General features: G+C 37.5%; 1 protein-coding gene across 1 annotated transcript in view; it reads right to left on the bottom strand.

Moving 5' to 3' along the window:
- The window catches only part of TXNDC16 (thioredoxin domain containing 16), a gene marked incomplete at its 3' end in the record, with an annotated part of 102,144 nt that overhangs the window by 40,224 nt on the left and 43,331 nt on the right, over nt 1–18,589 (bottom strand). The window contains exons 7-9 of the mRNA XM_039240509.1: nt 12,166–12,287; nt 4,613–4,703; nt 658–808 (exon numbers count right to left, since the gene is read on the bottom strand). Coding sequence (XP_039096440.1) covers nt 658–808; nt 4,613–4,703; nt 12,166–12,287 — 364 coding nt within the window. The remainder of the gene's footprint in view (nt 1–657; nt 809–4,612; nt 4,704–12,165; nt 12,288–18,589) is intronic.

Below are 18,589 nucleotides of genomic sequence, written 5' to 3'. Positions count from 1 at the left end.
ATTCTTTCCCGGTAGCCCTAAGGAAAGTGGGGCACTAGAAAGGCTATAGTTCAATATTTACCAACTTTTAAAGTAGTCATCAATCACAAAAGAAGTCTTTCCTAACCATGATATGATCTTTGTGATCTTGGAGTGGTTGCAGTTCATTACAACTACCACAGAGAGGTGCCTGGATGGCTCAATCAGTTAAGCCGCTCACTCTTGATTTTGGCTCAGACCCTGATCTAGGTTCTTGAGTTCGAAACCTGCATCTGGCTCCACACCATTTGCTTGAGATTCTCTCTCCCCTCTTCTGCCTGCCCCTCCACAGCTCATGTTCTCTCTCTTTCTCCCTCCCTCTTTCTAAGAAATAAACTTAAAAAAAAAAAGAAATATTTATTTTTTAAAAAACTACCACAGAATATTACCACTTACATGAGGCTATATTTGGATTTCAATGCAACAATACTTCTAAGCATTAAAGTATCATTTCATGAATAGTGTATATTCTATTCTACCTTTAATAGGTAGCTACTCCTAAATTACCCTCAATGAAAAAAGTATATCCAAGGAAAGGGGAAAAGATAGAGCTCATCTAACTAAAATCTAGCACATTTATGGATGAAAACAATAAATTTTATGTATGAATTATCAAATATATAAAAGCAAGAAACATACCAGTAGAGGTGCTTCCATTGTCTTAATAAATCGATGAATGTTTAGTGTAGCCAGTGGCTGTTCCATCAGTGTCCTTCTACATTGCTGGGTCAAATCCAAGACTTGTTTACAATGAAAAAAGTAGAAATGTGCATTTTCTATAGCCTCAGTGCTGCAAATTAAAAATTAGGGTCAGACTCACTTGAAGAAGTTCATGTGTGATCTTTCTACCATCCAGAAAGAAACAGTTCTAAGTATCTTTGCCTTTAAGTTTCATGCTTTTGAATTACCTTTTTATTAAAAATCTAAAACAGCAAAACAAAACGGACCCACACATAAAAGAAGATAACAAATAGTTTCTGAGTTGTATAAGCAACTTTTCCCCTGAATTCTTTGATATGGTAGCTTCTAAATTAGATTATAGGCAGGTCTACACAATTTTTTTTTAACAAAAGACTGTCACCTTGAGGACAAGGAAATTATCTTCAAATGTAGTTGCTTTTCTAGAGCTATGCTAAATAAAGCCTTGTAACACAAATTTTCTAGGTTTAATTTAAACTCAAATCTGTTTTGAATAAACTTCAGCCAAAACATGCCTTAAGATAGAAACCATGTGACAGTTTGTGGGAGTTTGTGAGTTTGTATCTGAAATATTACAAAACTCAGCAAATATGGCTTATAATTTGAGTTCTGGCATCCTGTCAATATGACAATTCAAAGGTAAACTTATAGTGGGTAAGTAAGGTTTGCCAAAATTAAAACAGCATTTTAAAAATCTCCATATGGCATTAGTAGGGCTTGGCAAAAACTGCAAATTTTTATTTTTAAAATGTTATTTTAATTCTTGATACATGCTTACACTTAGATCTGAGTTTCACTGATTTCAAATTTAATGACAAACCAATTTCTAATAGATTTATGGATTAAAGAAATAATCACTCAAAGATTATTTAATATGTACTAAATACAAAAAACTAAGATGAAATAAGATGATTCAAATACTTGAGAGGCTTCGATTGAAGTAGATATGTTTAGTTTTTTTTAATGTAGTTTTTTTTTTTAATGTAGTTTATAAGTGCTATAACATGCAAAGTGCTATAAGAAACAGAAATCTTTCATTCTGCCTCAAGTCAGGGAGAAGAAAGAAAGGGAGTATAAGATCACAGAGATTAAAAACAGTAAAGGAAAGAATGGCTTCTCCAAAAAGATAAGACAAATGGGTACTTTAGACAAAGGAACTACGTAGCCAAGAACCAATCAAAGTATGTAATTTTTTAAGGAGAACCCTAAATATACTGAAAGTAAAGTGCTGAATGCAGGAAGGCCCAGCTGAGGCAGGACCTCATTATCATAACCTCTGAAAGAATAAAATAATACTGGAAAGTTACTTCATCAGAGATCATGGGTTGTAGGTAACAGAAACCAAAAAGTTTGGGGGGGGTTACTTATTAGAAGTATAGAAGTATATATTACAAGATATAAGGAAAATTCAAGTAAGTGGATAAGAGAATAAACGTATAGATTTGAACAGCAAGAGTTCAAGGGACCTTCATTTTGCCATTAATACTTTCAGCTCCCAACTCTCTCTATAAAGACAACTCTTCCGGGGCTCAGTTGGTTAAGCACCGACTTCAGCTCAGGTCATGATCTCGTGGTTCGTGGGTTCGAGCCCCGCGTCGGGCTCTGTGCTGACAGCTTGCAGCCTAAAGCCTATTTCAGATTCTGTGTCTCCCTCTCTCTCTCTGTTCCTCCCCTGCTCATGCTCTTCCTCTCTCTCTCTCCCCTTCAAAAATACAATAAACATTTTAAAAATTAAAAAAAAAAAAAAGACAATTCTCTCTGCTTTACTTCTAGATGGGCAAAACATTCCCATGAGCAAGAGAGCCAAAACACTGTTTAATCTAGTTTCTCCACGCTCAATTCCAAGTTCCTCAGAGGAGACCTCATTTGTTCATGTAGGCCAGTGGGCTGGCTGACCCTAGATCAGATGACCACCTCTGATTCACCTGACAGTGATAAATGGGGTGAGGGGTAACATGTTCCTTGGTCTGTACACAGATTCTAAAAGAAAGGAGTATGGGGAGGTAGCAGAAACTACTGGTGTCCCTATGGCATGCTACGTGTATATACCTATCATATACATCTTCCTTAACCAACATATAATTTCAAACAAATTCAGGCCCAATATGATGTAACAACTAATATACTAGACTTATCCAGTGTTACAGCCCCGCAACTGGAATAGTGCTTACCACAGAGGAAGCATTCAATAAATATTTGTTGAATAAAAGAATGAACAAATGAAGGAAAAAATACATTCACCTCTCCTCCACTAAGAGACAACCCAAAGTCATAGCCAATTATTTCATCTAGAAGTCATGCCATATGACTACTGTACTCTGAATCCACATACCTCCCTATCATATCAGGTCTAGGTATGACTCCTCACCATCTTCCTATCCATGAATAAATGAGCATTCAAACATCTCCAATATATCATATACTCAAGAGTATACAAAAAAAATTAACTGGATCTCTTAAAATTCTCATTTTAAAAATAGGAGAAAGTAAAAACCCTTCCAGAACATTATCATGTTTAGCCATAGATCAGAATATATGCTATGTATATATCTTGCTGAGCAGGATTTGTAAGATAAATAACAGAACCTATATAAATAAATAAATAATTTAATTTAAATTGCTAGTAAACACCCCTCTATATTTTAAGCAGGCCACTTTACAACTTACAACTATAAAGTTGCAACTAATAAAGAAGCTAGTGACACACAAAAAAGTACAAACAATTAACCCTCAGAGAAACTGTGGAACTAGCATAGAACTGCTATGAGAGGAGAAAAGGAAGGCTTTCCCCCATTCTGGGATGGGAAACTGACGGTCTACACAGGGAGTAGCAAAGCAGCTGTTCCTCATTATCTCAAGACTCAGTGACTTATGGCAAAGCTTTTCGGTACTGTCGACAAGTCTCAAATTGTTAAAAATATTAATTTTTATACCAACAGTAAACATGCATCAGAGTTTTATTTAATTTGTTAACGAGGGAACCAGCAGAATGACAGTTCACAAAGAGACTAATGTAAAAGGGAATACTAGCTAACTTTGTACAAAGCAGTAAAAACAGAACTTCTCTTTGCAGTAACTTTATTCTCTGCCTACCCACCCCTCTCAAAAAATTATTTCACTTAATCGGCTCTCTATACTCTAACCTCTAAATTTACAGAGTTGCAAAATGTCTGGGATTTAATTAATTGTGTATAGTATATCAAATAGTCACTGTTTTCTGAGAGGTTAGCAAGAGGGCTCATTAAAAACTCTTGCATGGAGTAAGTCATACAATCACCATTTTACTTTGCTTTGGGTTAATTTTCCTGAAGAACATTTTAAAGCCACATCTTTAAAATACATGGCTATTCCCTGTGTCTGTAAGTACTAAAGGAAAGAAAAACTTCAACCCTAGGTTGCTCAGGCAGAGTCAAAAGAAGGTCTCCACCTAAAACTGTAAGCCAGAAACTAGACAAGAAAAATAAACATTTAAAACATTCTGCTCAAAAACTGTACTTAAATGTATTTAAGACTATTCTGACAAAATAACTTACAGAACTCTCAGAAAGAACTTCTGGAGCTTAGTTATGAAAGCTGTTATTTTATCACCTACCTGATCACTCTGGGAGATCTAATCCTAAAATACACTTGGGCATTCATGGAATCACATCTTGTGGCTTATCCATTTTCTTTGTTCACTTTAGCCTAACATTACCTCTGTATATTTAAAATCATTTTCAGACTGTAGAACAACAGACAATAGTAATGAAGGGGATTTCTGGTTTCATTTATATATTCACATCTGCTTACAATTCTTTTCGGGTAAGTCCACAATGTGAGTCTGATGGAGATGTTGAATAAGTAATGTGAAAGAAGCAAATTTGAAATTTGTTGACATATGCCTCCTTGTACGTACCCAATACTTTCCAAAAGGGCAATTTCCGTGGTTAGGACAAACTGGTACATGGTCCCATACACAAAAGCAGCTTCCATGACCGCTCTGTGCTCTGAGGAAGACATAAGGGAGTTGGGAGACATGAGGAGCCAGTTTGTGTGACTCTCTTCTAAAAATTGCCCTACAGCCTTTTAGCCTCAATTATAAAGAAAAATCCCTTGTAGGGATCCCAGTTAGGAAAATGCAGGCAGTTACTAAAAGCCTATTCTATTCAAGGAAAGAGAATAGTTAAGAGGGAATAAAAATGAGTTCCTATACTTGAGAATATAACATATGACAAATGTGTGACAGTTTCTTCCTGGTAGTGGGGGAGAGACTATGTATCAACCATCCAACTTTCATATATTTTATATGTGTATATGCCTGCTTATTGTTTCTGACTTGGTTATCTTCTAGTCAAACTTATTCTTATATATAGCTCAAAAAGAAACAATTCCACAAAGCATATTAAGAAAAACAACAATTTCTCCCCATTTCCAAGTCCCAAGAGACACTTGCTTTCAATTCTCTTTCTGTTTCTTTTGGTAATTGCCTCCAAGTCTTTAACAGACATCTCATACTTTCATTTCCTGATTTTTTTAAGTGTTATTGATAATTACCTATTGACTTCCCATTATGGAGACAACAAATTAGCTCTTTCCCAAAACCTCACTTCACATACACTTCTGTCCCCTCCATAATCCCAATATAGTTCTAATTTTTATTACCTCAATTATCTGTATGTACATGGTGGTAATTCAGCAAATATCACTTACAAGTGATACAGAGAGTGTCAAATAAACATTTCTCCCTTCTTGAGCCCTTTCCACTACTTATAGCTTTTTAATTTCTATTTAAATTTCTTCCTAATTTCTTTCTAAATTCTTCCGCAACTGGCTAACGCTCTCAATACTCCAAACAGATCAGGCACACTACTGGTCCCCTCTTCTTGCAGCCTTCTGGTTTGCTGCAACCTGATGTGCTGCACAGCTTTCATCCTTGGAACGCACTTTGTCATCATCCTGGGAATTCTCTTACTCTTTCTCTTGTGTTAGGTCCTTTGGTCTGTTACCCACATCTTCTTTTTTTTTTTTTTTAAATAATTTATTGTCAAATTGGCTAACATGCAGTGTGTACAGTGTGCTCTTGGTTTTGGGGGTAGATTCCCATGGTTCATCAATTCCATACAACACTCAGTGCTCATCCCAACAAGTGCCCTCCCTCATGCCCATCACCCATTTTCTCCTCCCCCTCACCCCCCGCCATCAACCCTCAGTTTGTTCACTATATTTAAGAGTCTCTTATGGTTTGCCTCCCTCTATTTTTTCCCCTACCTTTCCCCCATGGTCTTCTGTTAAGTTTCTCAAGTTCCACATACAAGTGAAAACATCTGATATCTGTCTTTCTCTGACTGACTTATTTTACTCAGCATAATACCTTCTAGCTCCATCCACATTGCTGCAAATGGCAGGATTTCATTCTTTCTCACTGCCAAGTAGTATTCCATTGTATATTTAAATCACATTTTCTTTATCCATTCATTGATTCATCGACATTTAGGCTTTTTCCATAATTTGGCTATTGTTGAAAGCTCTAGTATAAACATTGGGGTACATGTGCCCCTATGAATCAGCACTTTTGTATCCTTTGAATAAATTCCTAATAGTGCTATTGCTGGGTCATAGGGTACTTCTATTTTTAATTTTTTGAGGAACCTCCACACTGTTTTCCACAGCAGCTGGACCAGTTTGCCTTCCCACTAACATTGCAAGAGGGTTTCTATTTCTCCACATCCTCACCAGCATCTGTTGTTTCCTGAGTTGTTCATTTTAGCCACTCTGACCAGTGTGAGGTGGTGTCTCAGTGGGGGTTTGATTTGTATTTCCTTGATGATGAGTGATGTTGAGCATTTTTTCACAGGTCTATTGGCCATCTGGATGTCTTCTTTGGAGAAGTGTCTATTTATATCTTCTAACCATATCTTCACTAGATTCTGTTTTTCAGGTGTTGAGTTTGGTAAGTTCCTTATAGATTTTGAATACTAGCCCTTTATTTGATATGTCATTGAAAATATCTTCTCCCATTCTGTCAGTTGCCCTTTAGTTTTGTTTCCTTCGCTATGCAGAAGCTTATATCAGGTCCCAAGAGTTCATTTTTCCTTTTAATTCCCTTGCCTTTGGAGATGCATTGAGCAAGAAATTGCTGCAGCTGAAGTCAAAGAGGTTGTTGCCTGCTTTCTCCTCTAGGGTTTTGATGGTTACGTGTCTCACATTCAGGTCCTTCATCCATTTTGAGTTTTTTTTTGTGTATGGTGTAAGAAAATGGTCCAGGTTCATTTTTTCTGCATGTTGCTGTCCAGTTCTCCCAGCATCATTTGCTAAAGAGACTGTCTTTTTTTTCCATTGGATACTCTTTCCTGCTTTGTCAAAGACCAGTTGGCCATACATTTGTGGGTCCAATTTTGGGTTCTCTGTTCTATTCCACTGGTCTCTGTGTCTGTTTTTGTGCCAATTCCATACTGCCTTGATGATTACAGCTTTGTAGTAGAGGCTAACGCCTAGGATTGTGATGCCTCCTGGTTTTGTTTTCTTCTTCAATATTACTTTGGCTTTTCAGGGTCTTTTGTGGTTCCATACATATTTTAGGACTGTTTGTTCTAGCTTTGAGAAGAATGCCAGTGCAATTTTGATTGGGATGGCATTGAATGTGTAGATTGCTTTGGGTAGTATTGACATTTTAACAATACTTATTCTTCCAATTCATGAACATGGAGTGTTTTTCCATTTCTTTGCATCTTCTTCAATTTCCTCCATAAGTTTCTATACTTTTCAGCCTACAGATCTTTTACGTCTTTGGTTATGTTTATTCCTAGGTATTTTATGGTTCTTGGTGCAGTTGTGAATGGGATCAGTTTCTTGATTTCTCTTTCTGTTGCTTCATTATTGGTGTATAGAAATGTAACCGATTTCTCTACATTGATTTGAACCCTGCGACTTTGCTGGATTCATGGATCAGTTCTAGCAGCTTTCTGGTGGAGTCTGTCGGGTTTTCCATGTAGAGTATCATGTCATCTGTGAAAAGTGAAAGTTTGACTTCTTCTTTGCCAATTTTGATGCCTTTTATTTCATTTTGTTGTCTGACTGCTGAGGCTAGGACTTCCAGCACTATGTTAAACAAAAGTGGTGAGAGTGGACATCCCTGTCGTGTTCCTGATCTCAGGGGGAAAGCTCTCAGTTTTTCTCCTTGAGGATGATATTAGCTGTGAGCTTTTCATACATGGCTTTTATGAGGTTTAAGTAAATTTCTTCTATTCCGAATTTCTCGAGGGTTTTTATTAAGAAAGGATGCTGTACACTTTGGGGATGAGCACTGAGTGTTATGTAGAAACTAATTTGACAATAAACTATTTGTAAAAAAAAAAAAAAAAAAAAAGAAAGGATGCTGTATTTTGTCAAATGCTTTTTCTGCATTAACAGGATCATATGGTTATCTTTTCTTTCATTAATGTGATGCATCACACTGATTGATTTGCGAATATTGAACTAACCTGCAGCCCACTAATGAATCCCACTTGATCATGGTGGATAATTCTTTTTATATGCTGTTGAATTCAATTTGCTAGTATCTTGTTGAGAATTTTTACATCCATGTTCATCAGGGATATTGGCCTGTAATTCTTTTTAGTGGGGTCTCTTTCTGGTTTCGGAATCAAGGTAATGCTGGCTTCATAGAATGAATCCGGAAGCTTTCCTTCCATTTCTATTTTTTGGAACAGCTTGAGAAGGATAGGTATTAACTCTGCTTTAAATGTCTGGTAGAATTCCCCTTGGGATACCATCTGGCCCAGGACTCTTATTTTTGGGGAGATTTTTGATAACTGATTCAATTTCTTCACTAGTTATGGGTCTGTTACCCCATCTTCTTCACTGATTTGCTCCCTTGCTCCCATTCTCTAGCACCTTCCTGTGAGAGGATACAGAAAACACACATTTTGTGAACTTATATTACTGAAAGTGTCTACTGTAACTAACTATAGTTGTCTTCATATTGAATTCTAGGTTCAAGTCATTTCCCCTGAGAATTTTGAAAGCATTGCTCCATTTTCTTCAGTTTCTAGGGCTGCAACTAAGAGGTCAAATGCCATTCTGACTCTTGATCCTTTAAATGTATACTCTTTCATTCTTTCTGAAACATCTTAGAACAGTGTTGGTTTTCAATATTCTGAAACTGCAAAATAAGGTGCTTTGGTGTGGCTCTACATTCATCCATTATGTTGGGATTCAGTGAGCCCTTTCAATTTGGAAGCTCAAATCCTTCAGTTATGGGAAATGTTTTCAAAGTATTTATTTGAAGCATTTCTTCTTTTTCATTTTATTTTATTTTCCCTTTTCTCCTCACAGCCATTTCCAGGCAGTCATCTTCCCCTTCCCCATAGATTTTCTACCATTTGAGTCGATTATCATCAGAGTATTCCCCTCACCATTCTGCCTTGCACTCATCTACCACCCCAGCCAGAGATAACTCCCCTCATTACACACACACACACACACACGCATGCACAAAATTGGCTTCCATCACACTGTCACTCTCTCCAGTACTACTCTCATCATAATCCTTTGTAATTTTATTATCCCCATAGATGGTCCTTGCAAAATCCTAGCCTCTCAGTCTTTGATTTCTCTAGAGATTTCAGTGATCTCTCTTCAAACCTACCTTAACCACTCACTGCTCTGCTCTCACTCCAGGCCTTGTAATAACTCAATCACTGTAAAACCCTCTGAAATCTCCATGTCTAGAATCCCCACCACTACCTCTTCCCCCCATAAACATACACACCCCTTCATCTCAAGGTTACTCTGTCTAGGATATTCTCCAGGAACTACAGTCCTAACCATTTCCACTGTCCTTCACTCTTTCAAGTCTTCTCTTCTCTCTTAACCCAGCTTACATTCTATGGTCAGTCTTTATATAATCACTCCCCTGCCTGTCTGGCTAACACAATCCAGATACTCTGGATTAAATTAGATACTCTGTTAAATCAGATACTCTGCCTGTTCTGTACTTACACCTATAAAAGTTACATGGCTGGAGGGGGAAAAAAAGAAAACGAAAGCCTGTTAGCATCACCATACTACCAATCTCATTTTAGATTACTGATATCAACTCTTATTGCTGCCTAGCAACCATTCTTTATTTTCAGGCCTTCTAAAACAACTATTTAATCTCTTCTCTCCTCAAACTATCTGATGATTTTATTTCTAGTTCACTGAGAAAACACAGCCAATTAAAAAAGCAAAACCAAAGAAACTTCCATATGCATTATATTTATCTACCCACTTCACAAAACTGATCCCATATTCTTTGTCTTCCCTCCTTTTACTATAGATGAATTTTCTGTGCTCCCGGCCAAGAACCACCCATCCCCTAATTCACTAGATTCCATCCCGTCTTGTCTACTCAAAGATGTTGTTTCAGTAATTCTCCCCACTTTTTCCCCATGCTGTATTTCCCCCTTCCTACTGGATCTTTCTTGTCAACATACAAATATGCTTCTTAAGAAATTCTTTACTTGACCCACATACTCTTCCAGCCATGGCTCCATTTGGCTAGAAATTTCTCTAATGAGTCCCCATACTCTTAGTCTTCACTTGCTTTCTACCTATTCTCTTATATCCCCATCAGGCATTTACCTTTAGCACTCTACTGAAACATATCAAGGTCACCAACAAATTCCATAGTGCTAAGCATAATGGCCAATAGGCAGATCTTATCTTAAGTAACCCTTCAGCATCATTGACACAACTGTTCCTATCTCTTCCTCAAGACCTTGTCTTTGTTTTGCTTACAGGGTGTCCCTACTACACAGTCCATTTCTTCTGTCTCTTTACTGGTTCCTTGTCACTTCAGCGACCTGTAAATGTTGATGGATCTAAACAGTTCATTCGGTCTTCTCTTTTTCATCTAGCATCATTTGCTTAGATTTGTGAGATCTCTTCTGGTCTCACAGCTTTATCTCCCAAATTTATAACCTTAGTGTGTATCTCCACCACACTAAGTAGTAATATCCAAATACCTTGCTTATATCTCTTCTTGAATGTATAAAGGGTATTTCACAAGTATGACGTCCAAAAATTCCAGAGGTTCCCCTCCAAACTATCTATTTCCAATCTTCCCCACCTCAGTTATCAGCAATTTCACCTTTCATGTTACTCAGGCCAAAACTCCAGAACCACCCTTGTCTCTGCTATTTCTCCCTCACTCCCTATCCAATATGTCAGCAAATTCAGCTAGTCCTACATCCAAAATACTGCTAGAATTCAAATTTATTGCCATCTCCACTGCTCACACCCTGGTCCAAGCCACCCACCAACATCTCTCGCCTGTCTTATTGGAATAACTACCTAATTTCCCTTCCTTATTCTACTGTTGCTACTTCCAGTCTATTCCAAACACAGAAGTCAGATTGATCCTGTTAAAATACAAATCAGGGTGTTCTGGTTCCACTGTAGCAATGTAAACCCTCTCTAGCTCATCCCTGTCAATGATGACAAATACAAACTATGAACAACCTGAAAATCTTGAAATGTAACAAAAACAAAAAACATAGAGTATTGTTTTATAAGTATATTAAATTCCGTGGCATGCTATGTAGCCATCAAGCTTTATGTTGTAAAAATTGTGATTTCTAGGGCGCCTGGGTGGCTCAGTCAGTTGAGTGACTGACTTTGGCTCAGGTCAGGATCTCACAGTTTGTGAGCTGGAGCACCACATCAGGCTCTCTCCTGTCAGCGCAGAACCCACGTTGGATTCTATATTCCCCTCTCTCTGCCCCTCCCTCTCTCTCTCAAAAATAAACATTTTTTAAAAAACCACTTACAATAAATGATTTTATTTCCTAGAGCATATGCAATTTTTAAAATGTCTTTAACATTTTATATTAACATGATCAAGTTACAACCATTAACAAATAAAAGTCCTGAAAGCATAGCTATTACTTTGTTCATGTTTATAAACTTCATTAGTACAAAATTACATATTAATGCTCAAGATGATGTTGTCAGAACTATACTTTTTTTAAATCAGGAAAAAGTCATAAATGGCATATGTTAAAATAAAAAAGAAAGGCATTTAGTCAACATTTATCAAATACTATAAACTACTATACCAGGTACCCTGAGGACTATAAGGAAATAAAAATGGTAACTAATACAGAGCACTACTATATGCCAGGAACTATTTTAATTATTTGAATTCATTTGGTCCTCACAATAACACTAAAAGGCAGGCACAAGTTATTTTCACCATTTTACTGATTAGGAAATTAAAGTTACTTTAAGTTGTTCAAAGTCATACTGTAAGTATTTGGGGCAGGGTATCTAACCTAGGCAATCAGGAGCCAGGGTTTTTTTTTTTCCAACCACTTTACTTTCTTGTTTAAAGAAAGAAAACATACTGGTAAGTATGCTATTTTAAGTCCTTCAACATTCTCAGACAAGTGCAGAGGCACAACAAACATTAAAAGAAAAGTTCAATACCTGGTGTTCCAATGGCTCTTACATACGAGAATGCAATGTTTGCTTTTCCTTTCAGAGAATTTTCTATGCTCTGCAGGTCTTCCGCAGTGGTAATATATTTTACTTCATTAAAAAGAAGAGCACTGAAATAAACAGATGTAATTGGTAGAAAAATCTGATACATCCTTAGTTATTTAATACATATTTTGAGTAAGTTAAGGAACCTAATTAAAAAAAGAAACTTAAGTCTCTTGAACAAATTAACAATAGTAAGAAACTAAGCATTTTAATATTGAATTAAAATCACTCTCTTAATCATGTGTCTGTCCCTATGAATATCAACTGGGAACAGTTGTGAGAAATGGTGCTCATTCTCCAGCACAACCACCTTAATATATTTAAGTTGTATTCACTAACATCCTACTCTGGCCAAATAATACCTTACAAATCTCTAAGCCTTGAACACATTTGAGTCTTTTACATATCTAAACTGAAGGGTTCTTTTCACAGAGTATAAGGCTCTGCATGACCTACTTCTCCAACTCTGTACTGTTTCAGCATCCCTCATGTCTACACACTTTCAGCACACCTGAGGGCCTTTGCACACACCATTCTTTTTGCTGAAAACTATTCCCTCTGCTCCTTCTTACATATTTGGTCTCAGCTTAAACATCACTGCCTCAAAGAAACCATCCCTGTTGGCCCTATGTAACTAAGTCTGTAGCATTTTTCTCTTTAATTTTACATGATCTGATCCTTCATAGTTCTTATCACAATTTATAATTACTTATATATTTACTTACTTGTTTATCCCTGCCTTTCTTATTGAACTGTTTCCTTCCTTCATCAGGACCTTGCGTATTTTATCACTATATCCACAATAACTTAGAATAGAACCTAGTACACTGTAAGTAAACAATAAACATTTGTTGTGTGAATGAAAGAAAAAGCAAGATGGGAATTATTTATTCCCATTCATTTGAAGAAGTGCAAATCCAAAACAGAAAAGAGCTTACTTACTCAAAAATACATTTATGGAATTGAAGAGCCAGGAACAGAACATGAAACAGGTCTCTTAATTCCTAATTCAATGATCTTTCCACTTGACCATGATTCTTCCTAACCATCTTTTCAATATGTAGATCAGACTAATTAGTCATATTTCTTCACTCAAAAGAATCTCCTTTTTAAATTTTTTACTTCTATATAAATTATCTATCCATAACAACTCATTCCACTTAATCCCCATGCATGTGTGTGTGTGTGTGTGTGTGTGTGTGTGTCTTAGGCTAAACTTAAAGAATTTTTTTAAATTGTCCCAAGTTCACATACTTAAATAAGCAAACTACCTAACAGATTAGTCAACCATTGTTTCCTCTTAAGGAAAACATGGTACTTTCTGCTTATACAACAGTTATCAAACTTTTTGGTCTCAGGATACTTTTGTACCTTTAAAAGTCACTGAGCTCCTCAAAGAGCTTTCATTTATGTAGGTTACACCTATTTATAGTTACCAAAATAGAAATTAAAACAGCTATTTAAAAAATTTGTTAATTCTTTTAAAAATAATAAACACCACTGCACAGTAACACTTTATTTTAAAATAAGTTTTCCAAAACAAAAGAAAACTTTGGTGGTAAGAGTAGCCTTGTTTTACATTTTTGCAAATCTCTTTAATATTTGGACTAACAGAAAACAGCTGTATTCTCCTATCTGCTTTTTCACTCAATCTGTTGTGACAGCACACGGTTAATCATATAGCCTCTGGAAACTGAATTCATAAGAGAATGAAAATGAAAAAGGCAAACAATGTCTTAGTATTTTTACAAAACTACTGTGACTTTATGGGTACCCTGAAATAAGTACCCTAAATTACACTAGCTTACTTCTACATTATATATTTCTTCAATTTTTTAAAAGAAATGTAAAACTTGATATTCTGTAATTGCCAGGGCTCTTTTTTTGTATTATTTTTTAAAATTTTTACATTTTTTCAAAGTTTATTTACTTGTTTTGAGAGAGACAGAGAGAGTACAAGTGGGGGAAGGGGCAGAGAGAGAGAGAGGGAGAATCTCAAGCAGGCTCCACGCAGTTAGTGCAGAGCCCAATGTAGGGCTCAAACTCACGAAACCATAAGTCACCCAGGCACTGTTCTTGTTTCGTTTTTAAAAGCAATATTTTCTAAGCATTACTCACCATATGCTAGATATTTTCACATTTTCATATAAATTTAAATCCTCGATCGCATTATTTAAATATTCTTTATTACATGCACACACACACAAATAGTTTAAGGGATTAAGTAACCCGCCCAGGTCATAGTGATAGTCACTGGTAGAGCTGAGATTCAAATCCAGGTCTTCTGGCACTAAGGCCAAAACTTTCTAAACTATGTTATTACTGACCACTCATAAATGGGAAACCAGATGAAAAGGGAGGTATCTAATGAATAGCAAGAGAGTCTGTGTGGCAATTTGGGTTGTTTGCTGCTTATACATTTTGGCTAGCCTGTACAGAATTACCCTGGAGACATTTCAGTCTCCAGGGAAGTGCCATCTAGTGAACTTAACTGAGCTACCATGTAAATTCTAAGCTTAGAAATTACATCTGCCCTGACATGATACTCTACATAGAAAACCCGACAGACTCCACCAGAAGCCTACTAGAACTGATCCAAGAATTCAGCCAAGTTGCAGGGTACAAAATCAACGTACAGAAATCGGTTGCATTTTTATACACCAACAATGAAGCAACAGAAAGAGAAATCAAGAAACTGATCCCCTTCACAATTGCACAAAAAACCATAAAATACCTCGGAATAAACCTAACCAAGGATACAAGAGATCTGTATGATGAAAACTATAGAAAACTTATGAAGGAAATTGAAGAAGACACAAAGAAATGGAAAAACATTCCATGCTCATGGATAGGAAGAATAAATATAGTTAAGATGTCATTACTACCTAAAGCACTCTACACATTCAATGCAATTCCAATCAAAATTGCACCAGCATACTTCTCAAAACTAGAACAAACTATCCAAAAATTTGTATGGAACCACAAAAGACCCCGAATAGCCAAAGTAATACTGAAAAATAAAACCAAAACGGGAGGTATCACCATCCCAGACTTCAGCCTCTACTACAAAGCTGTCATCCTCAAGACAGTATGGTATTGGCACAAAAACAGACACATAGACCAATGGAACAGAATTGAGAACTCAGAAGTGGACCCAAAAGTATACAGCCAACTGATCTTTGACAAAGCAGGAAAGAATATCCAATGGAAAAAAGACAGCCTTTTTAACAGATGGTGTTGGGAGAACTGGACAGCAACATGCAGAAGAATGAAACTAGATCATTTTCTCACACCATGCACAAAAATCAACTCAAAATGGATAAAGGACCTGAACGTGAGACAGGAAACTATCAACACCCTAGAGGAGAAAGCAGGAAACAACCTCCTTGACCTCCACCGCAGCAACTTCTTACTTGACACATCCCCAAAAGCAAGGGAATCAAGAGCAAAAATAAACTGTTGGGACCTCATCAAGATTAAAAGCTTCTGCACAGCCAAGGAAACAACCCAGAAAATTAATAGGCAACCAACGGAATGGGAAAAGATAGTTGCAAATGACATATCAGATAAAGGGTTAATATCCAGAATCTATAAGGAACTCACCAAACTACACGCCCGAAAAACAAACAACCCAGTGAAGAAATGGGCAGAAGACATGAACAGACACTTCTCCAAAGAGGACATCCAGATGGCCAACAGACACATGAAACGATGCTCAGCATCCCTCCTCATCAGGGAAATACAAATCAAAACCACACTGAGATACCACCTCACGCCAGTCAGAGTGGCTAAAATGAGCAAATCAGAGAACTCTAGATGCTGGCGAGGATGTGGAGAAACGGGCACCCTCCTACACTGTTGGTGGGAATGTAAACTGGTACAGCCCCTCTGGAAAACAGTGTGGAGGTTCCTCAGGAAACTAACAATAGAACTCCCTTATGACCCAGCAATAGCACTGCTAGGAATTTACCCAAGGGATACAGAAATGCTGAGGCATAGGAGCACATGTACCCCAATGTTCATAGCAGCACTCTCCACAATAGCTAAAACATGGAAAGAGCCTAAGTGTCCATCAACAGATGAATGGATCAAGAAGATGTGGTTTATCTATACCATGGAATACTACATGGCAATGAGAAACAATGAAATCTGGCCATGTGTAGCAACATGGATGGACCTTGAGGGTGTTATGCTGAGCGAAATAAGTCAGGCAGAGAAGGACAAATATCATATGTTTGCACGTATAGGAGGATTAGGAGGAACTTGACGGAGGAACAAGGGGGAGAAGAAGGGCGGAAATGGTGGGGGAAAGGGAGAGAGGCAAACCATGAGAGACTCTTGAATGCTGACAAAAACTGAGGACTGATGGATGTGGGGGGGAGGGGGGGATGGGCATGGAGGAGGGCACTTTGGGGATGAGCACTGAGTGTTATGTAGAAACTAATTTGACAATAAACTATTTGTAAAAAAAAAAAAAAGAAATTACATCTGCCCATTCACGTTTATTGCTCTAGCAACTCTAATAATCCATTTGCTTCAAAAACCATATCTGGGAGTAGAAATCCCCCTAACCTTGTTTCTCAACAAAACTGGCAAATATAAATTAACAAAAGCCAACATTTGGGGGGCACCTACTACATGTCAGGCACAGTACTTACTAAGCACTCCATGGTAATGGTAATTTTATCAGTTTGGGAACTGTTCAGCTCTGAACCCTTCTCTTTTGCTTTGGGGATTTCCATTTTTCTATATATTCAAGCCCTACCACACACACACACACACACACACACACATACACACACACACACACACACACACCACTAAAAGCTAAAAATATCATAAACTTGCTCCTCTAGGCTTCCTACTGCAAGACACGGCCATGAGACTCAGAATCACTTACCTGACATTCTGACCAGAAACCACTGATGTAAAGAATAAGGGACAGTACAGAATTATTTCAAGAGGCAGCAAAGCAACAGTCAGCTTTAAATGACAGGGTACCTCGGTGGCTCAGTCAGTTAAACATCTGACTCTTGATTTTTGGGTCAGGTCATGATCTCCCAGTTCATAGGATCAAGCTGCATGTCAGGCACTGCACTGACAGTGCAGAGCCTGCTTAGGATTCTCCTTCTCCCTCTCTCTCTGCCCCTCCCTGCTGACTTTCTATTTCCCTCTCAAAATAAATATACAAACCTTTTTAAAAATGTTAAAAGCAGGAATGACAACAATGTCAATGACAGCCCCAGCACAGATGATGCTTGCTGTGCCATTTGACACTCAGCAGTAATGAAGCAGATCACCCACACACTGGTTGTGTGTCATGTTGTTGACTATAATTTAGAGCTGTATTAACTGAGTCCAGTTCTCCAGCCCTTCTAGTGAGCCTGAGATTTCCTATATCCACTCCAAATCCTTTTCTGCTTAAGCCAGTCAGACCCAGATTCAGAGGCTTATAGTTAAAAACACTCAGAAATGCACTCAGTCTTGCTTAATTTTCATAGCAACCATCTGAGATCAGTACTATCATTAACTCCATTTTGCAGATAAGGTCATGGGGCTTAGAGAGGTTACCCTGCCTAATGTCCCAAAGCTCATTAAGTAGTCATTATCCATGAGGTAATAATAACCAAAACTAATGACATTCATAATCTAATGATCTCCATGATTGTTCCCAGTGGTTTCCTAACTTTAATACATTTTTAATGTAAATTTCCAGAATATGGGGATATCAAGGGATCTCTAGAATCCATTCACAAGCCTGTGCTCCTTCACTCAAGTCACAAAGGGGAGAAAAACTGACAGAAATAGGTAAAAGGAAAAGTCTGTTGGCATTCTCTTGTTTAATGATGGGGTAAAACAGCCTGGGGTTGCTCTGACCTGGGCCCTCTCCCTGCCCTAGAAAGGCGTTCCATTTGCTTGGTATTCTTTTTCTGAGACCCTCCTATCACAGCCATTAGGTACATAAGATATATGACCCAGAACTGAATGGATGTTGAAAAAAAAAAAAAAGAAACTGAAGAGTCTACTTGACCCTGCTTTTGGAGCAGCAGGCCATTCAGCCCTTTTTGAAAAAAAGACTATTTTTACATTATGTTTCTGTCATTACTCAGAGTCTAAAAAGACAGTAAAAAAAGGGAATATTCTCTTCTATTTTGCCATACCAAAATCCCTAAAAAATTTATTTTTAAAGAAAAGAGGGGCGCCTGGGTGGCTCAGTCAGTTAGGCACCTGAATCTTGATTTCGGCCCAGGTCATGATTCCACAGTTCATGAGTTCCAGCCCCACACTGGACTCCCTGCTGATGGTGGGGAGCCTGCTTGTGATTCTCTCTCCCTCTCTCTCTGCCCCTTCAGGGCATGCTCTCTCT

This window comes from Hyaena hyaena, unplaced genomic scaffold (genome assembly GCF_003009895.1).
Source record: "Hyaena hyaena isolate Hyena2069 unplaced genomic scaffold, ASM300989v1 scaffold_175, whole genome shotgun sequence".
NCBI lineage: Eukaryota > Metazoa > Chordata > Mammalia > Carnivora > Hyaenidae > Hyaena > Hyaena hyaena.
The sequence above is the reverse complement of the archived record's forward strand: the minus strand, read 5'-3'. Positions and strand labels throughout refer to the sequence as shown.